The following is a 24,709-nucleotide window of genomic DNA, read 5'->3' as shown; positions in this document are numbered from 1 at the left end:
GACACACACACACACAGAGACACACACACACACACACACACACACAGAACAGCCAGGTCACTCAAGATCCACTTCGAAATCAGACATCAGTCCAGGTCCCCAGGATGTCGGGAGATGCCTTCAAAATCGGCCACTAGAGGCAACGGTGAGCACTATTACATCAAGTCTGCTTGGGTGTTGTGAACGGTGGTAGTGGCTGATGGGCTATCCCAAACCTTAACAATTCGGAATTAATGGTTAAACTTAACCATGGAGTTGTTTTTGTTTTAACCCTATCCCAATCCTGAACTCTTAACCTCTTAACTTAACCATTTGGAATTAATGCCTAAACTTAACCAGCCGCAAGGCCCTGCCGATAGCAGCAGAGCAACCCAGGCTGTCCAAAACACGTCGAAATTTGACGTTTGAAGCAACTTCGAAATTTGACGTTTGGACAAACATTGTCAAACGTCGGAATCTGAAGTCAAATTGTCCAACCGTGAGATCTTGTTGCACAGAAAGACAGACGCATAGAAAGACAGACACACAGACATGCACACACACGCCAGCTGCATAATCTCCCTCCCTGGTGGCGGCGAGTAGCGCTGTCAATCATACCAGTGACAATTATGGCCAGGGACCCGTGCTCACCTTCAGGAAATGAGAAAGAATAACGGAGCGAGGGAAAAGAACGACAGAAGAGAAAAAGAGAGCGAGAAAGGGCAGACAGTAGGGCCAAAGAGAATGGGAAATAAAACCCATTTTCAGTGAAAAACCCACAGTCTGTCTGATTATACTGAAGTAGCAGCAGTAGCAGCAGCAGCAGTAGCAGTAGCAGCCAAGCCAGGCTTATAATTGCATCTCAGTACCTAGACTGTTGACTTTCTTTCTCACCAGCTTTTTTTTTATCCACATGACACACATGCATGTTTGGTATGGGGGTGTTCTGTGTTCTAACAGGTGTCTTTATTCCCATGGGAACTACCTCTCCGACCTCCCATCATCCTCCAGGTGTTTTCTCTCGCTCTCTCTTTCTTTCGCTCTCACCAACATTATCCTTTGTCTCTGACTATTTTCTCTCTGTCTGTCTCTCCGTCAGTCTCTCTCTTTTAACCGCTCTCTCAATCTCTTTGCCCTGCCACACCTCTACGCCCACTTCCACATTCTTAATGCAAACTTGTTTCCGTTTCCCTCCACCAGGCCAGAAATGGTAGATCCACCCCCACACACAGCCAGATAACCTGCCCTGCCCTCTGATACCATGTAATTGACCAGCTAACAAAACATGTGCATTGTCTAGCCCTGGGTTGTCTGGCAAATAGGGCAGGCAACTACTTGCATCATTCCAATACCATGGTTGCTAAGGCCCTTGGATTATAACAATATACAGAAAAATACAGACGTTTGAAGGTCCAACAACTGAAGAGTTAGTCTTACTTTAAAGCCTGTGGAGAGAACAAGAATAAAACTAGCCTCCAAACATCAGGACAAGAAAACCAACAAGATCAGTTAAAAGGTAAGATCAAGAGATAAAAACAAGTTCTATTGAAGAGTTAGTCTTACTTTAAAGTCCATGTATAGAAAATATAGCTACCCACATCTATTCAAAAATATTTGACTTTAACCTTCAGTGGTTAGGAGGGAAAAAAACAAGAGTGCAGAACAAGAGACTGCTGCCACAAAGAGATCAGCACTGGCTTCCAACCATCAATTACCCATCAAAGAAAACCATTAAGAGCAGTGCAAAGGCATTCAGGGTCTGAGAGTTGAGAAAGAAAGAAAGAAAGAAAGAAAGAAAGAAAGAAAGAAAGAAAGAAAGAAAGAAAGAAAGAAAGAAAGAAAGAAAGAAAGAAAGAAAGAGAAAGGAGTTGAGAAAGAGGAGAGTGGTAGATTTGAGAAAGAGGTAGAGTTGAGAAAGAGGTAGAGTTGAGAAAGAGGAGAGAGGTAGAGTTGAGAAAGAGGTAGAGTTGAGAGAGAGGTAGAGTTGAGAGAGAGGTAGAGTTGAGAAAGAGGTAGAGTTGAGAGAGAGGTAGAGTTGAGAAAGAGGTAGAGTTGAGAAAGAGGAGAGAGGTAGATTTGAGAAAGAGGTAGAGCTGAGAGAGAGGTAGAGTTGAGAAAGAGGAGAGAGGTAGAGTTGAGAAAGAGGAGAGAGGTAGAGTTGAGAAAGAGTTAGAGTTGAGAGAGAGGTAGAGTTGAAAAAGAGGAGAGAGGTAGAGTTGAGAAAGAGGAGAGAGGTAGAGTTGAGAAAGAGGTAGAGTTGAGAAAGAGGTAGAGTTGAGAGAGAGGTAGAGTTGAGAAAGAGGAGAGAGCAATGTTCACTCACCTTAGATTGAGGGTCAGCTGATCGTCCTTTGACCTTAGCAGTTCGCTAACGGAGAACGTAGCGCTGCCCAGGAAACTGCTCTGTGGACAGAGAACAAAGACAGCAGTCAGGCGTTAGCATGCTAGTTTAGTAGCATACATCAAGTCAGTTAACAGCCAATCATTAGCATGATGATAGCATTCAAGTCATCTTACAGCTAATTAGCATTAGTATTGAAATCCGAATGGACATTTACTGATACTGCTGGCGACCTATAGGTGAGTGTATTACGCTCCTGCCAAGAGGTCGACCTTTATGGCACAGGTGGTAGTGTGCTTTACCCTCAGAGTTGCGGGTTCAAGCCGCACTCTGACTGCCCTGCCTACATTGCTACAAAATCAACAATTTATTCAAAGCACACCGGAGTAGGCTGCAATATATCAAATACCTTTGCTGTGCCTCTTGGATGCACAGAAACAGGTGAAACGCTGGAAAGACACCTTAGAAAAAAACTATTGCGAACCCACCCAACAGCAAACTCAATCTCTGCCTTGCTGTAAAGCCTCTCCAATTAAAAAGGGACAATCTGCAGTTACTACATCCATTAAATGAATGATATATACCCATTGATTCTGGAAGAATATATCTTCTAAAAGCCTCATGAGCTTAGTTCAGCTGTTGTACCCCATCAGAACCCAGAATATAAGCTTGTTTTACTCTATTCTCTCGTGGACATTTGGTAGAGCTATCATGACAGAACGGGATGAGTGAGATACCAAGCAGCATTAGTTCGGTGTTTGAGTTTTTCGTCACTTGTTATTTGGACCAATTTCGCAGATGTTAGCATCTTTTAAATCTGGTAAGGGGAGGGGATATTCGGCCCACAGACTTGCCAGTAACTTGCAAAGAGCTCCTCGTTCTGGTTCCGCTCCTCGTTCTAGCATCTCTTCATCTTATCACGTATGGACCCAGAACTTAACTGAGCAGCTGACCACTTACATGAGACTTTAGTTTGTAAAACAAAGTAAACGTAAACCAACACTATTTGAGAGTGGTTACATTTCTCCAGCCGCATCCCTCAGCTTTTACCAAAACAGGGGCGGGGATCTACTGTGCTATTGTTTCAACATTGCCCCTTTAAAAACCCCACTGTTCTAAAACAAGACCAGGCCTAGGCTTTCTACTCCATTTATACAGAGAACATCCCCAGTCAAAGGGGTTCCTGACCAAGAAAGCTCACGGACGCACACACACTGCTGAGGACACCTAGGTGCTGCAGGCTTGATGTGAATATCTCTCTGTCACACACACACACCGTGTCCCGTCTGCCTGACACACGCCGTTTGCCTAACAGACACTCACTCTCTTTGTTACATTAGAGCAGGTGGGCACCGAGCTCACCACGCCAAGAGATGCTCTACTACACACACACACACACACACACACACACACACACACACACACACACACACACACACACACACACACACACACACACACACACACACACACACACACACACACACACACACACAGTCTGAGTTAAGACAAAAACAAAGGCCAACCCCCACAATAATTAATCCACAATTAATTAACAACTCTATTCTTATGTAGATAATGAGGCTAAGTGTGTGTGTGTGTGTGTGTGTGTGTGTGTGTGTGTGTGTGTGTGTGTGTGTGTGTGTGTGTGTGTGTGTGTGTGTGTCTTTTTCACTGTCTCAGATCCTGTGATATTGGGACTCTACTTGTCTGCCACTCAAGGCCTTTGTTCTAAACGCTTAACCTTTTCTGCTGAGCCAATAGTTTAGCGTTTAGTCTCAATGCTCTGAATTACAAACAGACTGGAACATGTCAGAGAAAAGTACAGAGAAAATACATCTAAGACATCTGTTCATCTCATAGTTCTACTAAGACATCTGTTCATTTCATAGTTCTACTAAGACATCTGTTCATTTCATAGTTCTACTAAGACATCTGTTCATCTCAGTTCTACTAAGACATCTGTTCATCTCATAGTTCTACTAAGACATCTGTTCATCTCAGTTCTACTAAGACATCTGTTCATCTCAGTTCTACTAAGACATCTGTTCATCTCATAGTTCTACTAAGACATCTGTTCATCTCATAGTTCTACTAAGACATCTGTTCATTTCATAGTTCTACTAAGACATCTGTTCATCTCATAGTTCTACTAAGACATCTGTTCATCTCATAGTTCTACTAAGACATCTGTTCATCTCATAGTTCTACTAAGACATCTGTTCATCTCAGAGTTCTACTAAGACATCTGTTCATCTCATAGTTCTACTAAGACATCTGTTCATCTCAGAGTTCTACTAAGACATCTGTTCATCTCATAGTTCTACTAACACATCTGTTCATCTCAGAGTTCTACTAAGACATCTGTTCATCTCATAGTTCTACTAAGACATCTGTTCATCTCATAGTTCTACTAAGATATCTGTTCATCTCATAGTTCTACTAAGACATCTGTTCATCTCAGTTCTACTAAAACATGCGTCCTCCGAAACACAACCCAACCAAGCCACACTACTTCTTGACACAATGCCCATCCAACCAGGAAGCCAACCGCACCAATGCGTCGGAGGAAACACCGTACACCTGGCGACCTGGTCAGCGTGCACCACGCCCGGCCCGCCACAGGAGTCGCTAGTGCGCGATGAGACAAGGATATCCCTCCCGGCCAAACCCTCCCTAACCCAGACGACGCTGGGCCAATTGTGCGCCGCCCCATGGGCATCCCAGTCGCGTCCGGCTGCGACAGAGCCTGGACTCGAACCCAGAATCTGTAGTGGCACAGCTAGCACTGCGATGCAGTGCACCACTCGGGAGGCCCAATATTACCTTCTTAAAACAATTCCCTATAGCTTAGTAGAGGGTTTTTAAGACAATAGTGTTAAAATGTTCATGGACATTACACAGGGCACATACTGTATCAGTAACCCCTCATACAATTGGACCCTGTCGTTCCAGAGTTCCTCCTCTGTCATCGGCACTTGTCCTCTGTCACACGGCAGGGTTCTAATGACAGGGTCAAATGTTATATGATATCCCCAGGTGGATAAGCGTGTGTGGACAGGAAGAGACAAATACAGAGAAAGAGCGAGAGAGAGCGAGAGGAGAGAATGCCCCCAGAGCTGCCATTCCTACTATAGCGCACCACGGGACGATGGGACAAGCTCAGGACAGCTCTTAGCCAGCCACGCTGACCCTGTATATGGTTCCTAGTTTGGATGTAATGAGATATCGATTTGGGTTGACATCAACTTTTGTTCAAGTCTTGCATTTTGTTACCTCCCTCCCTCCCTCCCGAGTGCATTCTCTCTCTCTCCCTACAACTCTCTCTACCTCTCCCCCTACAACTCTCTCCCCCTACCACCCGCTCTCTCTCTCCTCCTACCTCCCTCACTCTCCCCCCCACAACTCTTCTACTCTCTCTTCCCTACAACTCTCCCTCTACAACTCTCTCTATCACACTCTCCCCATCACTCTCGCTCTCCTTCATCTTGTCCCACTCCTCGCCCTGAGCAGTCCCCCTGTATCTGATAAAAAAGGGCACATCCTGTCTGCTGACCTTTGATCCATTATTTCCCCCCAGAGCCTTTTCCTGAAAAAAAACACACACACACACACACACACACACACACACACACACACACACACACACACACACACACACACACACACACACACACACACACACACACACACACACACACACACACACACACACACACACACACACACACACAGAACAACACCACACTGCTACAGCCCAGAGCCCTATGGGCTCCTAACAGCCATACACTGAACCATTCTTCTAACACAGCACCCTGCTAGACAGAACCCGACACAAGGCCAAAGACCTGTGGAGACATTTTGCATCCCAAATGGCATCCTTTTCCCTAGTGCACTATTTGGGTCAAAAGTAGTGTACTAAATAGGGCATAGGGTGCCATTTGGGACGCATTCACATACATTACAGATGACTGTTCCAACAGGGGGGAGAACACAGCACTCTCAAATGGCTGCACTGTGCACAACAGTCACTAATAAGAGCTGGAATAGGGGGTTTCTCAGAAAAACAGCTTGAGGTTGACCATTATAATATCCCTATGCACTCTTTGCGTTCCAAAAGGCACCCTGTTCCCGATATAGTGCACTACTTTTGAACAGAGCACTATCAAAAGTAGTGCACTGTATAGGGAATAGGGTGCTATTTGGAACGCACTCTAACGCATGTAGTCATTACCTGGTCCAAAACGGGCCGTATGGTAAATAGCCACGGAAATCCATTCCTTAGCATCATTTTCTAAGTCTTCACGACTACAGCTTAAAATGTAATGAAGCTCCAGGGAGCTGGAATCTAACACAGGATCAAAGAAAATAAGAAGAGAAGGAGATGGGAAAAAGAGAGGGAGACAAATGATGCTCTTCATTCATTCTCTTCCAGCATCAGGGAGGACTGATTATGATGGTCTCACTCCGATCGCCCTCTCGCTCCCTTTCTCTCTTTCTCTCTCGCTCCCTTTCTCTCGACATCTCTCCTCACTCTTTGCCCCACTCATGTTCAGGGGTAGAAAGAAACTTTAGATCTATGCTCTCCTTTGCTGTCTTTTAAAAAGGAACACGGCAGATCACCCATCACACAGCACTCTTGCTAACACACACAAGCGTGTGCACACGCGCACACACACACACATTCTCCTATAAAGAATAGACCAACACACTCGCAAAACAACCCCCCACTTCTATAAAAACTGCATCACACACTCTTCCCCCCCCCAGCAGCAAACACACACATCACACACACAGATCACGCCCACAGATCACGCCCACAGATCACGCCCACAGATCACACCCACTCCTTCGTCAACAGAAAGTAGCATTGCAAACAGTTTGTCTAGCACACAACACAAGATAACAAACATGGGCAGGTCAAGGTAGTGTTTGGAGTGCTGAAGGCCAGCGCTTCCCCTCTATTACATAGCTGGGCTAAATGGTCTTCCTCCAGTACCCTAGTTCTATTGAACCTCCTATACTGGGGGTGACAGTGCATTGCCAACTGGACACAGCTGGGAGAATAACTGTGTGTGTGTGTCCTGTATGAATTTAGTATACAGATGTATGTGTGTTGTGGGTGGATAGTTGTCCTCTGGTGCTCTCCATTACTGCAGGGATTAGTCATAATCATACAACACATGTATTGTATTGTAAACTGCACAAAGGCTACACACACACTATCAAGCAGGCACAAATGTAATCAAAAACTATGTAATCAAAAACTACCACACACACACACACACACACACACACACACACACACACACACACACACACACACACACACACACACACACACACACACACACACACACACACACACACACACACACACACACACACACACACACACACAGTAAAGCTAAGAGGAGGAAGCCACTTACATTCCCCCAGTATTGTGGCCAGTCTTCCCCAGACAGAGACAGAGCTGGGCTACAGAGAGGGTTGAGTAGTCCCTCTACTCACTGTTCTCCGGAGTATTCTCCCTTCATATCCTCCGTATACACAGTCTCCTGTAGTCCGCGTAACGCTATATCCACACCCCTTTCCCCGCTCCCCTCTGGTGCATACCAGCAGGTACACACACACACTCACTCACGAGCAGCACACACACACTCACACACACACACTCACACAGCGAAAACTGTCTGAGGACAGACTGAAAGGAAAGAGAGTGACTGCCGCAACCGCTGCTGCTGTGGGCTGCTGCTTGGCGGCTGGCGCGACCAGCGAGAAGGAAGGAGGGAGGGAGAGGGGGAGGAGGAAGAGAGAGCGAGCGAGAGACAGAGGCAAGTGGAGAGAAAATGAAAGCATGCAAGACAGAAGGAAAGAGAGATTCTGAGAGTCTGACGGTGTGGAAGAGAGAGGAAGAAAGCAAAACAGTCATAGTTAGAGAGAGAGGAAAGAGAGAGAGAGGAGGCAGGGGAACGAGAGAGAGAGAGAGGGGAACGAGAGAGAGAGAGGGGAACGAGAGAGAGAGGGGAAATAGAGCGAGAGAGGGCGAGACAGAGAGAGGGCAATGGAAAGAGAGGAGAAAGAGAGAGGCGAAAGAGAGAGAGAGGGGAAAGAGAGAGAGGGGAAAGAGAGAGCATTCACAGTCAGTCCACTGACACCCCTATCAGATCACAGCAAAATCACACTCTACTTGAACAGAGCTTTGCTCAATCATGAGGCATCAAAGCCAGAGCTGAATAATATTAAGAAATGCTATAGATGGAAGGAGAGTAGTGTGGAAATCTACCAAAAAACAAATTCAATCCCTTCTCGACAATTTCCTGGACAAAATGTTTCACTTTAATAGTGAAGGTGTAAACCTCGTAGTAGAAAACCTGAGCCTACAGCTTCACTATGGTGAATCACTAATACAGAAATACACTACGGAAAAAGATGAAACAGCTCGTCAGAAATAAGCTCAATGTAATTGAAGAATCCATAGAATCGAACCACTTCTGAGAAAATTATCTATCCAATACAGAGATGTGTGGATAAACCACTTCTCCAATCTTTTTGGCTCTTCAACAAAGAATAAACAGCAAAACCATATACTGTACATGATCAAATACAAATCCTAGAATCATCTACTAAAGACTACCAGAACCCACTGGATTCTCCAATTACATTGAATGAACTACAAGACAAAATACAAACCCTCCAACCCAAAAAGACCTGTGGTGTTGATGGTATCCTAAATGAAATGATCAAATACACAGACCACAAAATCTAATTGGCTATACTTAAGCTCTTTAACATCATCCTCAGCTCTGGCATCTTCCCCAATATTTGGAACCAAGGACTGATCACCCCAATCCCCAAAATAACTACCGTGGGATATGCGTCAACAGCAACCTTGGGAAAATCCTCTGCCTTATCATTAACAGCAGACTTGTACATATCTTCAGCGAAAACAACATCCTGAGCAAATGTCAAATTGGCTTTTTACCAAATAACAGACCACATATTCACCCTGCACAACCTAATTGACAAACAAACAAACCAAAACAAAGGCAAAGTCTTCTCATGCTTTGTTGATTTAAAAAAAAGCTTTTGACTCAATTTGGCATGAGGGTCTGCTACACAAATGCATGAAAAGTGGATGAATGCATGAAAACATACGACATTATAAAATCCATGTACACAAACAACAAGTGTGCTGTTAAAATTGGCAAAAAACACACCCATTTCTTTCCTCAGGGCTAGAGGATGAGACAGGGATGCAGCTTAAGCGCCACCCTCTTCAACATATATATCAAAGAATTGGCGAGGGCACTAGAACAGTCTGCAGCAACCGGCCTCACCCTACTAGAATCTGAAGTCAAATGTCTACTGTTTTCTGATGATCTGGTGCTTCTGTCCCCAACCAAGGAGGGCCTACAGCAGCACCTAGATATTCTGCACAGATTCTGTCAGACCTGGGCCCTGACAGTAAATCTCAGTATGGCAAAAACAAGGGTGTTCTAAAAAAAAAAAGGTCCAGTTCCCAGGACCACAAATACAAATTCCATCTAGACACCATTGCCCTAGAGCACACAAAAAAACTATACATACCTCGGCCTAAACATCAGCCCCACAGGTAACTTTCAGATCGTTCACATCTTTGTGGGAGACAAGGCAAGATTTGACATAGCAATTAGGATCTGGCAAAAAATACTTGAATTAGTTATAGAACCCATTGCCCTTCATGGTTGTGAGGTCTGGGGTCCGCTCACCAACCAAGAATTCACAAAATGGGACAAACACCAAATTGAGAGACTGCATGCAGAATTCTGCAAAAATATCCTCCATGTACAACGTAAAACACCAAATAACGCATGCAGAGCGGAATTAGGCCGATACCCGCTAATTATCAAAATCCAGAAAAGAGACGTTAAATTCTTCAATCACCTAAAATGAAGCAATTCCCAAACTTTCCATAACAAAGCCATCACCTACAGAGAAATAAACCTGGAGAAGAGTCCCCTAAGCAAGCGGGTCCTGGGGCTCTGTTCACAAACACAAACAGACCCCACAGAGCCCCAGGACAGCAACACAATTAGACCCAACCAAATCACAAGAAAACAAAAAGATAATTACTTGACACATTGGAAAGAATTCACCAAAAAACAGAGCAAACTAGAATTCTATTTGGCCCTAAACAGAGAGTACACAGTGGCAGAATACCTGATCACTGTGACTGACCCAAAATGAAGGACATCTTTCACTATGTACAGACTCAGTGCACATAGCCTTGCTTTGGCAATGTAAACATATTTTCCCATGACAAGGTAAAAACCTGCCGCTTGCCCATGAGCAAGGCAGTTAACCCACTGTTCCCCGGGCGCCGAGGACGTGGACGTCGAGAGAGAGAGAGAGAGACGCTCAAGTCACACCTCTCATTGACAGCTCATGACTCAGAGAGCTGAAGGGGGAATCATGTATTATGGCTGCTGGAATTAACATGAGACCCTGGTGAAACGGCAAAGGGTATAACCAAGAGTGGTGTATAGTGGTGCTCACACTCACACAAACTCACGTTCTGAAACAACATCCATACGAATGACACAAAGCTTCTGTTGACATCACTTATGACTAATGCAAGACTCACCCAGAAAATACACAAAAAAACACAGGCAGACAGAGCTGCAGACACACCCAACATCACAGACAGAACTGCACTGCACAGACACACCCAACATCACAGACAGACAGAACTGCACAGACACACCCAAAATCAACAGACAGAACTGCACAGACACACCCAACATCACAGACAGACAGAACTGCACTGCACAGACACACCCAACATCACAGACAGACAGAACTGCACAGACACACCCAAAATCACAGACAGACAGAACTGCACAGACACACCCAACATCACAGACAGACAGAACTGCACTGCACAGACACACCCAACATCACAGACTGAACTGCACTGCACAGACACACCCAACATCACAGACAGACAGAACTGCACAGACACACCCAACATCACAGACAGACAGAACTGCACTGCACAGACACACCCAACATCACAGACAGACAGAACTGCACAGACACACCCAACATACTGACAGACAGATGCAAGAACACCCAACATCACAGACAGAACTGCACTGCACAGACACACCCAACATCACAGACAGACAGAACTGCACAGACACACCCAACATCACAGACAGACAGAACTGCACTGCACAGACACACCCAACATCACAGACAGACAGAACTGCACTGCACAGACACACCCAACATCACTGACAGACAGAACTGCACAGACACACCCAACATCACAGACAGACAGAACTGCACTGCACAGACACACCCAACATCACAGACAGACAGAACTGCACAGACACACCCAACATCACAGACAGACAGAGCTGCACAGACACACCCAACATCACAGACAGACAGAACTGCACTGCACAGACACACTCAGAGCCACAGACAGGCAGACACAATTACACTGTCGACAGATGGAAAGAAACCTAGAGAGAGACTCACAAACACCCCAACGCACACATGTTCTGCAACAACATACAAACACACTGAGTCTGTTGACTGATCTGAGCTCAGGCCTGGATTAAACAGGTTTAATGTGCCATGTTACCATGGGAGACAGTAATACCAGCAGAAAGAAAACCACACAGCTTATCAACACTCACAGGTACACATATCGTAGACAGACAACACACACACACACACACACACACACACACACACACACACACACACACACACACACACACACACACACACACACACACACACACACACACACACACACACACACACACACACACACACACACACACACACACACACACACACCCTGGCCAAATGAGTCAACTAGGGCAGCTTTTAAAATAGACAGCTCCAACACTGGGTCATAGAAAGGTCATCCTGAAACCACAAAAAGGGAAACTTTTCCACTACCATCAACTTGTATGGACTGTATACTGATCTCACTGGTTTTACAGAGCCTTTTAAAGGAACTCAATGGACTGTGTTGAATATCGGCTGGAATCACTGTGATTAAAAAACATACACACACTTGCTCACATCTAAACACCTTCGTACTGTACATAAACTGGTACTGTTTGCACAATGTTTTTTTGTCCTGTACACACACACACACACACACACACACACACACACACACACACACACACACACACACACACCCTGGAGGAGGGGTGTCATGCTTGAGCGAGCCCATCGTTTCCCTCCCTCTTTGCACGGCTTGTCCTCCCTTCCCCTTTGATCCCAAATAACAGGTCAGCCATCAGACTAAGCTCCTCCTTCCCAGCCCCTCTACCGTCCCCATCGCCACGGTTTCAGTGCTACAGCGGAGCGTGAATGACATCATAGCATCAACAGTCTTCGTTCTCAGTAGTGTACTGTGTCTGTTTCTGCAGTGTCAGGCTGTTTAATGACCGGGAGTTCTGGCCAAACGATCAGGTATCATTTTCTTTTCACCACATATTTACCTATCCATTTTTCAATTCATATTTGTATCGGTTATGAAAACCCAATTCTGAAGCCCATCAAGGGCCGCAGCGGCAACTTGGAATACAATTTATATTCATTCCATTGAGTCTGCCATCACGTACAAATACAGTTGATCTATGAATTCATATTGTGTCTGATTTAGAAAAAGAGAAAGAATGAAGCCTTTCATATTTAATATAACAGTTTTTGGCTGTTACATGGGATAAACAGGCTGCTCAATAATAGTGTAGACTATCTTTACTCCCAGACTCCCACTGAGCAGTCTGCCTTCAAACGATTAAACAAGAATTCCTTCAAATGAAGAAGAAAACGGTCTCGTTTCAAAACGCTAGCAGATCAAAACTCTGCCAATCACAAAGTAACTGGAGACGTGAGTTACTGGGTCAGTGACAGCAACCATGAAAGACAACAGTCACTGAGAGAGATATGCAAATACAGTTGAAGTCGGAAGTCATTAAAACTCGTTTTTCAACCACTCCACAAATTTCTTGTTAACAAACTATAGTTTTGGCAAGTCAGTTAGGACATCTTGTCACGTCCTGACCAGTAAAGGGGTCATTTGTCATTGTAGTATGGTCAGGGCGTGGCAGGTGGTGTGGTTTTTGTGTGTTTTGGGGTTGGTTTATTTAGAGGGGATTTGTTCTAGTTTTCATTTTCTATGTTCGTTTTCTATGTGGGGCCGAGTATGGTTTCCAATCAGAGGCAGGTGTCTTCCGTTGTCTCTGATTGGAAGCCATACTTAGGCAGCTCTTTTTTCCTTTGGGTTTGTGGGTGGTTGTTTTCTGTATAGCCGTGTGCCTTACGGAACGGTTTGGTCGTTTGTTTATTTTGTTTGAGTGTTCACTCTAATTAAAGAAAGAAGATGAGCACTATACCCGCTGCGCCTTGGTCTGTCCCTTACTATGCTTATGACACATCTACTATGTGCAGGACACGTAATTTGTCATTTAGAAGCTTCTGATAGGCTAATTGACATAATTTGAGTCGATTGGAGGTGTACCTGTGGATGTATTTCAAGGCCTACCTTCAAACTCAGTGCCTCTTTGCTTGACATCATGGGGAAATCAAAAGAAATCAGCCAAGACCTCAGAAAACAAATTGTAACCTCCACAAGTCTGGTTCATCCTTGGGAGGTATTTCTAACGCCTGAAGGTACCACGTTCATCTGTACAAACAATAGCACGCAAGTATAAACACCATGGGACCACGCAGCCGTCATACCGCTCAGGAAGGAGACGCCTAGAGATGAACGTACTTTGGTGCGATAAATTGCAAATCAATCCCAGAACAACAGCAAAGGACCTTGTGAAGATGAGGAAGGAAAATTGTGGATATATTGAAGCAACATCTCAAGACATCAGTCGGTAAGTTTAAGTTTGGTCGCAAATGGGTCTTCCTAATGGACAATGACCCCAAGCATGCTTCCAAAGTTGTGGCAAAATGGCTTAAGGACAACAAATTCAAGCTATTGGAGTGGCCATCAAAAAGCCCTGACCTCAATACTATAGAAAATGTGTGGGCAGAACTGAAAAACCGTGTGCGAGCAAGGAGGCCTACAAACCTGACTTAGTTACACCAGCTCTGTCAGGAGGAATGGGCAAAAATTCACCCAACTTATTGTGGGAAGCTTGTGGAAGGCTACCCAAAATGTTTGACCCAAGTTAAACAATTTAAAGGCAATGCTACCAAATACTAATTGAGTGTATGTAAACTTCTGACCCACTGGGAATCTGATGAAAGAAATAAAAGCTGAAATAAATCATTCTTGCTACTATTTTTCTGACATTTCACATTCTTAAAGTAAAGTAGTCATCCTAACTGACCTAAGACAGGGAATCTTTACTAGGATTAAATGTCAGGAATTGTGAAAAACTGAGTTTAAATGTATTTGGCTAAGGTGTACGTAAACTTCCGACTTCAACTGTATCCCATCAACTAACGCTCAAGTGATTGAGCGAAAAGCTTAAATTGTATGTTTGTCAGAATTAAATGTATGTTTGTGGGGAAACTGCCCATGCTTAGACCACTGCCAGCTTTGGAAACATATCTTTAAAGCCCATGTGTCACAGTTGTCGTTGGTAGAAATGGAGGACCAAAACGCAGCAGGTACGTGAATGCTCATCTTGATTTTTAATTATCTTCAAAAATGAACATACAACATAACAAAACCGAAAAAACGAACAACTAACAAACAGTCTGGCAAAGCAAAGCTCAACACAGAACAATCACCCACAAATCACACACACAAACACACCCTAATATATGGGACTCTCAATCAAAGGCAGATAGACAACACCTGCCTTCAACTGAGAGTCCCAACCCCAATTAACCAAACATAGAAACACACACACCAGACTAACCATAGAATACAAACACATAGACCATCAACCAAAAACCCGGAAATACTAAATCAAACACCCTTTACACAAACACACCACCCCGAACCACATAAAACAAATACCCTCTGCCACGTCCTGACCAAACTACAAAAACAATTAACCTTATACTGGCCAGGACGTGACACCATGCTTAGACCACAGCCATCTTCAGAAACATATCTTTAAAGCCCATGCTTAGACCACAGCCATCTTCAGAAACATATCTTTAAAGCCCATGCTTAGACCACAGCCATCTTCAGAAACATATCTTTACAGCCAGAAAAGCCACTATGACCACATACCCATATATTATCCCCATTCTGTCTATTACAGCAATGCATTAACCAATCAAATGTCATGATGTTGTGTTATTACCAATGCATTCTGGGTGTTGATTACCTGACAGCTTGTGTTTAGGAGCCGAGTGTACAGAAAAACATCTAAAAAGGCAAAAGCATCATGTTTAACTAACAAACCATCAATGACAGAGAGAAGCAGATGGACCCATAGAAAATCATAGGCTATCACTCTCCTCAATGCACAAGAAACTCATATCATCTGCCTTAACCAAACACAACACAACGGAGAATCTTGGCACCAGGTGGAATATGCTTTTGCTCCGAGGCTCCAGTTCCTGAAGGAGTCAGAAAAGGACAACAGTCTACAGTGTGCCAGGAACGGGGACAATGTAAACTCCACAGACAGACAGACAGAGCGAAAGAAAGAAAGAAAGTTACCCCTAGGTACACTGCGGAAAATAAATAACCTACCGACGTATATTGTGATTAATGACGCTCTTTTTTTAGGATCCCTTCAATGGCAGTTAGGGAGTAGATCCATAGTGCTGGAGGTATAGGAGAAAGAGAGGCTAGCTGCTGAAGCACACCGAGGTCAATACTACAGAATGATTCTTCTCTAGTGAAACTGAGCTACAGGCTACATTTTCACAATAAATCAGGTGAGCTGTAGGAACGGAAGGGATCTGTCCAGACAGATTACAACTGTGCAAACACATGTGCACATGTGCTCCTGCATGTACAGTACGCACACAGCAATAGACACACACACGCACACACACACACTAATAATCACACACATTCCACAGCCTGTCCACACATGCCCTGAACCAAGACACCTATTCTCCCATGCTGTCACCCATCCCTCCCTCCCTCCCTCCCTCCCTCCCTCCCTCCCTCCTCCCTCCCTCCCTCCCTCCCTCCAACCACCTTCTCTTACCTCAGTCCTTCTTCTGCCATGGAAACAAGGGCAGTAAGCACGGGCCATGTTCATGTGGCTGAGTCCTGACCTCTCAGACAAACATGTAGGGTCGCAGGCTAACTTGTGCAACTTACAGAGTCACACCAAGCAGACTGTGCGTATCCAAGATTCCCTTTAGGATCCCTTACACCTTTCAGGTGATCTGGAAGCACAGTAGAGTTGCCAGTAGACCGTACTTCAGTCCAAATCAATTCCTGTCTTACTAGTAGAGCTCCAGGGGGTTGAAACGTGAGAAACAGGCTGAGCTCTTGGTAACCGCAGCCCGCCTTAGGTGCTCTGTGTGGGGGCGAAAGCACCTCTAGACGTCCCCCTGGCCAGTCTAGTCCATAAAAGTTAATGGCTAATCCCACTGTAGAGGAGGTGATAAAAGCAAAGGACCTTTTTCCCCCTCACAGTCAGTAAAGCCTCCCAGCTAACACAGGTCTATAGACTTCACTACATAGACCTTCGTTCAATTCCAATGCATTGACTCCCCCATTCAATTCCAAAGCACTAACTCCCATACTCGGACTCCCATACTAAATCCTCTATTCTACCGTACGCTTCACCAGTACTGAAACAAGTGCAGATGAATACCGTCTTCTCTGTCACTATCAGCGGATGGCACGGTTTAGTTTCCAAGTGTTACAGTACACAGCCCCACACCTCAATGGTGAGAGAAAGTGAGAAGAGCCCTTATCAGACTGTTATCAAGTCTCCAGCCTTCTCAGTGGTTGCACAACTTCCCTTTTCTCTAGTACTGTGTGTGTGTGTGTGTGTTCTATCGAGAGGAGACGTCATGAGAAGTGATACTCTCCATTTCATTATCAGTTTGAGCACATTGCATAGACATCTTCCTCTCACAGAGAAGCCTTCCTCTCACACGGCTAAACTGGCCAGTCAAATATAGTTTAAACTGATGCAGATGCTCTATTCTGGAAAGCTTTTTCACCACAGTCGCTGAAGTGGAAACCGATGGCTAGATGAGTGACGGTGCAGGATGGTCTTTCACAAAACTGAAACCATCGCCTGATTCACCGCAGTCTGAAATGATCGGATCATCTCACAAACATAGGCCTCGAGTGATGAACACAAACCTACGCACGCACGCACGCGCACACACACACACACGCACACGCACACACACACGACCAGTTGAAGCACTATACGATGTTGAAGAGGACCTACAGATGGATCTTAATTTGATCACCCTGTCGCAGGAGAACTTGTAGTGTATTTGATCACCCTGTCGCAGGAGAACTTGTAGTGTATTTGATCACCCTGTCGCAGGAGAACTTGTAGTGTATTTGATCACCCTGTCGCAGTAGAACTTGAGGTTAAAAAAAGGCTTCAGACGTGATTATTTTCCCGAACAAAACATCGATCAACCCCTTCCAAAAATGTCCATTAATTAAAATCCACATAATAATTCACATTTCCTGTTGCTACAGGATTATTTTGCTGCTGTAGCAGGAACATTGATTGACCTATTACTGTACCTAGCTATAGGACATCCCGTGGTTTGAGGCCCAGGGCTCAAACAAGAAAATATACAGGTTGTTAACTCTCCATTGTGTGATTTGGGACGTTAGGGGCAGTATGTGTGGGATTTGGGACGTTAGGGGCAGTATGTGTGGGATTTGGGACGTTAGGAGCAGTATGTGTGGGTGTGTGCAGGTGGGACGTTAGGGGCAGTATGTGTGGGTGTGTGCAGGTGGGACGTTAGGGGCAGTATGTGTGGGATTTGGGACGTTAGGGGCAGTATGTGTGGGATTTGGGATGTTAGGGGCAGTATGTGTGGGATTTGGGACGTTAGGGGCAGTATGTGTGGGATTTGGGACGTTAGGGGCAGTATGTGTGGGATTTGGGACGTTAGGGGCAGTATGTGTGTGATTTGGGACGTTAGGGGCAGTATGTGTGGGATTTGGGACGTTAGGGGCAGTATGTGTGGGATTTGGGACGTTAGGGGTAGTATGTGTGGGATTTGGGACATTAGGGGCAGTATGTGTGGGATTTGGGACGTTAGGGGCAGTATGTGTGGGATTTGGGACGTTAGGGGCAGTATGTGTGGGATTTGGGACGTTAGGGGCAGTATGTGTGGGTGTGTGAAGGTGGGACATTAGGGGCAGTATGTGTGGGTGTGTGATTTGGGACGTTAGGGGCAGTATGTGTGGGTGTGTGTGCAGGTGGGACGTTAGGGGCAGTATGTGTGGGTGTGTGATTTGGGACGTTAGGGGCAGTATGTGTGGGTGTGTGCAGGTGGGATGTTAGGGGCAGTATGTGTGGGTGTGTGATTTGGGATGTTAGGGGAAGTATGTGTGGGTGTGTGATTTGGGATGTTAGGGGCAGTATGTGTGGGTGTGTGATTTGGGATGTTAGGGGCAGTATGTGTGGGTGTGTGATTTGGGACGTTAGGGGCAGTATGTGTGGGTGTGTGCAGGTGGGACGTTAGGGCCAGTATGTGTGGGTGTGTGATTTGGGACGTTAGGGGCAGTATGTGTGGGTGTGTGATTTGGGACGTTAGGGGCAGTATGTGTGGGTGTGTGAAGGTGGGACATTAGGGGCAGTATGTGTGGGTGTGTGATTTGGGACGTTAGGGGCAGTATGTGTGGGTGTGTGAAGGTGGGACATTAGGGGCAGTATGTGTGGGTGTGTGATTTGGGACGTTAGGGGCAGTATGTGTGGGTGTGTGATTTGGGACGTTAGGGGCAGTATGTGTGGGTGTGTGCAGGTGGGACGTTAGGGGCAGTATGTGTGGGTGTGTGCAGGTGGGACGTTAGGGGCAGTATGTGTGGGTGTGTGATTTGGGACGTTAGGGGCAGTATGTGTGGGTGTGTGAAGGTGGGACGTTAGGGGCAGTATGTGTGGGTGTGTGCAGGTGGGACGTTAGGGGCAGTATGTGTGGGTGTGTGCAGGTGGGACGTTAGGGGCAGTATGTGTGGGTGTGTGATTTGGGACGTTAGGGGCAGTATGTGTGGGTGTGTGCAGGTGGGGCCCGGGGAAGGGGTATTTGAGCAAGGTGTGTGTTTGAAGCGATGTCTGTGATCTGACTGAGTGTGTGTTACGGGGATTTTAACAGTGGGTGTGTATGTGTGTGAGACAGTGTGTGTGTGTTGACAGTGGGTATACCCATAGCGCTTCTGATTCACACTCATACCAGTAACTGCGGATTGGCCTTGAGAGCGGTGTGTGTGTGTGTGTTTGTGTGTGTGCAGAGTAGCTCAGAGCTAGCAATTAATAGCATCATTACTGTGGTCACTGTGAGGGCGGCCTTTAGTACATCAGACTGCAGGCCATCACATCAGAACACACAGCTGCTCTCTAGGGGTTTAACACAAGTGTGTGTGTGTGTGTGTGTGTGAGTGTGTGTGTGTGAGTGAGTGTCTAGCTGCGTTTACACAGGCAGTCCAATTCTGATATTTGTTTCTCCACTAATTGGTCTTTTGAGCAATCACATCAGATCTACTTCAAATCAGATCTTTTAAAGAGCTGATCCGATTGGTCAAAAGACAAATCAGTGAAAATTAAACAGAATTGGCCTGCCTGTCTAATTGCAGTATCTGTGTGCCTGTGTGTGCTCACCCAGCTAGGCTGTAGGCACACAGTAACCAAGCGAAATGTCTCCAGCAGCACACTCTCATTGTGTGGGAGTTTTACTTCCTAACACATCCATTCTGTTATGTTCCCATGGGGTATTGTAATGGTACTCTGTGCAGCATGGCAAATGGAGACATCGCGCTCTACCTTGACTTTGTAAACAGGAGAATACAGGGGAGAGGGGATAGGACGCATAGCCGCTAGCTATTGTTGTTAGCTCTGTTGTCTCGGATCGGTTGCCTAAACGGCGTATTTGCCAGTCAATGTTAACAACGCCAACAAGAGGCTCTTTGGAACTAAATATGCTACTTATGTGGAAGTAGAATTCGTCCTTGGTGAGTACGGAGATAAAACATGAATACATTTCCAGAAAATGGAACCTTTTTGTTGTTGTCGTCGTCGTCTCATGAATAGTGCATTAGTAGAGAGCTCTTCAAAAATGCAAAGATAAGATCAAAACAAATACACTTGTACTTCCTGAGGGGAAAATGACGCTTTGAGATGTTTAATGGCCTCCCATCCCCAAGAGACCCCGCCAGGAGGAAATGATGTCAGCAGATTTCTGATTAACACATCATTCAATATGCTCAAATATCAACCGACAACAAAGCTACAAGGAGTCCACGCCCCTACTCCATCGTTCTCAAATCCCCCTTTAAAAGACAGGAAGAAAAGGGAAGCGATAAATGAGAGAATGGGCTGGAAAAGACAAAAGGTATTACGCTATTAAACCCTTCATTCGCTTGTAGATGAACTTAGCTGGGTCATCCCACGAAATTGAATTTATTATTTCACCTAATTTAAACATTCTGTCATGAAGAGCACATGTTCAGTTTAATAAAAAACATGTTTTCCCATCTCAAAAGGCTAAACAAAAAAAATGATTACAGTATGTGCCAGATAAAGTAACAGGTTTGAGGATTTCATCTTAAAATCAGCCATAAATCCCCTTACGACAGGGGGAATGGAAGTGGGTTGTGTGTAACAGGCAGGGACAATTGAATGCAAGAAGTAATATATATATACACATACATACACTACCGTTCAAAGTTTGGGGTCACTTAGAAATGTCCTTGTTTTTGAAAGAAAAGCACATTTTTTAGCCATTAAAATAACATCAAATTGATCAGAAATATAGTGTAGACATTGTTAATGTTGTAAATGACGATTGTAGCTGGAAACGGCAGATTTTTTATGGGATATCTATATAAGCGTACAGAGGCCCATTATCAGCAACCATCACTCCTGTGTTCCAATGGCTTGTTGTGTTAGCTAATCCAAGTTTAGCAGCTTCATTAAATAGTACCCGCAAAACACCAGTCTCAACGTCAACAGTGAAGAGGCGACTCCGGGATGCTATTTAATGAAGCTCCCAGTTGAGGACTTGTGAGGCATCTGTTTCTCAAACAGACGCCTAAGTTGTGCACCGGGGCCTCCCACGCTTTCTATTCTGGTTAGAGCCAGTTTGTGCTATTCTCTGAAGGGAGTAGTACACAGCGTTGTACGAGATCTTCAGTTTCTTGGCAATTTCTCGCATGGAATAGCCTTCATTTCTCAGAACAAGAATAGATTGACGAGTTTCAGAAGAAAGTTCTTTGTTTCTGGCCATCTTGAGCCTGTAATCGAAACCCACAAATGCTGATGCTCCAGATACTCAACTAGTCTAAAAGAAGGCCAATTTTATTGCTTCTTTAATCAGTACAACAGTTTTCAGCTGTGCTAGCACAATTGCAAATGGGTTTTCTAATGATCAATTAGCCTTTTAAAATGATAAACTTGGATTAGCTAACACAACGTGCCATTGGAACACAGGAGTGATGGTTGCTGATAATGGGCCTCTGTACGCCTATGTAGATATTCCATAAAAGAAATCAGCCGTTTCCAGCTACAATAGTAATTTACAACATTAACAATATCTACATTGTACTTCCGATCAATTTGATGTTATTTTAATGGACCAAAAAAACGTGGTTTTCTTTCAAAAACATGGACATTTCTAAGTGACCCCAAACTTTTGAATGGTAGTGTGTGCGTGTGTGTATGTATGTGTGTGTGTGTGTGTGTGTGTATGTGTGTATGTGTGTGTGTACATACATACATACATACATACATACATACATACATACATACATACATACACTGTCTTTCAAAGATAATTTGTAAAAATCCAAATAACTTCACAGATCTTCATTGTAAAGGGTTTAAACACTGTTTCCCATGCTTGTTCAATGAACCATAAACAATTAATGAACATGCACCTGTGGAACAGTCGTTAAGACACTAACAGCTTACAGACGGTAGGCAATTAAGGTCACAGTTCTGAAAACTTAGGACACTGAAGAGGCCTTTCTACCGACTCTGAAAAACAGCAAAATAAAGATGCCCAGGGTCCCTGCTCATCTGCGTGAACGTGCCTTAGGCATGCTGCAAGGAGGCATGAGGACTGCAGATGTGGCCAGGGCAATAAATTGCAATGTCCGTACTGCGAGACGCATAAGACAGCGCTACAGGGAGACATGACGGACAGCTGATCGTCCTCGCAGTGGCAGACCACATGTAACAACACCTGCACAGGCTCGGTACATCCGAACATCACACCTGTGGGACAGGCACAGGATGCCAACAACAACTGCCCGAGGTACACCAGGAATGCACAATCTCTCCATCAGTGCTCAGACTGTCCGCAATAGGCTGAGAGAGGCTGAACTGAGGGCTTGTAGGCCTGTTGTAAGGCAGGTCCTCACCAGACATCACTGGCAACAACCCACCGTCGCTGGACCAGACAGAACTGGCAAAAAGTGCTCTTCACTGATGAGGCACAGTTTTGTCTCACCAGGGGTGATGGTCGGATTCGTGTTTATCGTCGAAGGAATGAGCATTACACAGAGGCCTATACTCTGGAGCGGGATCGATTTGGAGGTGGAGGGTCAGTCATGGTCTGGGGCGGTGTGTCACAGCATCATCGGATTGAGCTTGTTGTCATTGCAGGCAATCTCAGCGCTGTGCGTTACAGGGAAGACATAGATGACCAGCAGGGCCAAATAATAATAATCACAGTGGTTGTCGAGGGTGCAACAGGTCAGCACCTCAGGAGTAAATGTCAGTTGGCTTTTCATAGCCCAAATGTTAGAATAGCCGAAACATAGAAATGTTTGCTTATAAATATAACATTTACATAGGTATTCAGAACCTTTACTCAATACTTTGTTGAAGAACCTTTGGCAGCGATTACAGCCTCGAGTCTTCTTGGGTATGACGCTTCAAGGTTGGCACACCTTTATTTGGGGAGTTTCTTCCATTCTTCTCTGTCGATCCTCTCAAGCTCTGTCAGGTTGGATGGCGAGCGTTGCTGCACAGCTATTTTCAGGTCTCTCCAGAGATGTTAGATCGGGTTCAAGTCTGGACTCTGGCTGGGCCACTCAAGGACATTCAGAGACTTGTCCCGCAGCCACTCCTGCGTTGTCTTGGCTGTGTGCTTAGGGTCATTTTCCTGTTGGAAGGTGAACCTTCACCCCAGTATGAGGTCATGAGCGCTCTGGAGCAGGATTTCATCAAGGATATCTCTGTACTTTGCTCTGTTCATCTTTCCCTCAAATCCTGACTAGTCTCTCAGTCCCTGCTGTTGAAAAACATCCCCACAGCATGATGCTGCCACCACCATGCTTCACCGTTGGGATGGGACCAGGTTTCCTCCAGACGTGATCCTTGGCATTCAGGCCAAAGAGTTCAATCTTGATTTCATCAATCAAGATAATCTTGTTTCTCATGGTCTGAGACTTTTGGTGCCTTTTGGCAAACTCCAAGTGGGCTGTCATGTGCCTTTTACTGAGGAGTGGCTTCTTTCTGGCCACTGTACCATAATGGCCTGATTGCTGGAGTGCTACAGAGATGGTTGTCCTTCTGGAAGATTCTTCCATCTCCAAAGAAACTCTAGAGCTCTGTCAGAGTGACCATCGGGTTCTTGTTCACCTACCTGACCAAGGAACTTCTCCCCCAATTGGTCAGTTTGGCCGGTCGGCCAGCTCTAGGAAGAATCTTGGTGGTTCCAAACTTATTCCAATTAAGAATGATGGAGGCCACCTTCAATGCTGCAGAAATGTTTTGGTACCCTTCCCCAGATCTATGCCTCTACACAATCCTGTCTCTGAGCTTTACGGACAATTCCTTCGACCTAATGGCTTGTTTTTTTTCTTTGACATGCACTGCCAACTGTGGGACCTTATATAGACAGGTTAGTGCCTTTCCAAATCATGTCCAACCAATTGAATTTACCACAGGTGGATTCCAATCAAGCTGTAAAAACATCTCAAGGATGATCAATGGAAACAGGATGGACCTGAGCTCAATTTATAGTTTCATCGCAAAGGGTCTGAATAATTATGTAAATAAAGTATCTGGTTTTTGTTTTTAATACATTTGCAAAAAATTCTAAAAACCTGTTTTCACTATGTCATTATGGAGTATTGTGTGTAGATTAGTGAGGATTTTTATTTATTTAATACATTTTAGAATAAGGCTGTAACGTAACAAAATGTGGAAAAAGTCAAGGGGTCTGAACACTTTCCAAAGACACTATTTTATTACAATTTTTTTATTTTTTTTTATTGAATATGAAAAACAG

The 24,709-nt window shown here is 44.9% G+C and overlaps 1 protein-coding gene across 13 annotated transcripts in view; it reads right to left on the bottom strand.

Moving 5' to 3' along the window:
- LOC106610235 (type II inositol 3,4-bisphosphate 4-phosphatase) overlaps positions 1-24,709 on the bottom strand; it is a 185,049-nt gene that overhangs the window by 101,832 nt on the left and 58,508 nt on the right. For 8 of the 13 annotated variants that reach the window (XM_045722771.1, XM_045722773.1, XM_045722774.1 and 5 more), the window contains one exon: positions 2,303-2,382. In XM_045722771.1, the coding sequence (XP_045578727.1) occupies positions 2,303-2,382 (80 nt within the window). Of the gene's footprint in view, positions 1-2,302; positions 2,383-7,749; positions 8,282-16,004; positions 16,154-16,470; positions 17,122-24,709 lie in introns of those variants that run through there. The other 5 variants (XM_045722782.1, XM_045722781.1, XM_045722779.1 and 2 more) reach the window with 4 other exon arrangements.

The sequence above is a fragment of the Salmo salar genome, chromosome ssa08, assembly GCF_905237065.1.
Source record: "Salmo salar chromosome ssa08, Ssal_v3.1, whole genome shotgun sequence".
In the NCBI taxonomy this organism is placed as follows: Eukaryota; Metazoa; Chordata; class Actinopteri; order Salmoniformes; family Salmonidae; genus Salmo; species Salmo salar.
This window is presented reverse-complemented; position numbering and strand designations above follow the sequence as displayed.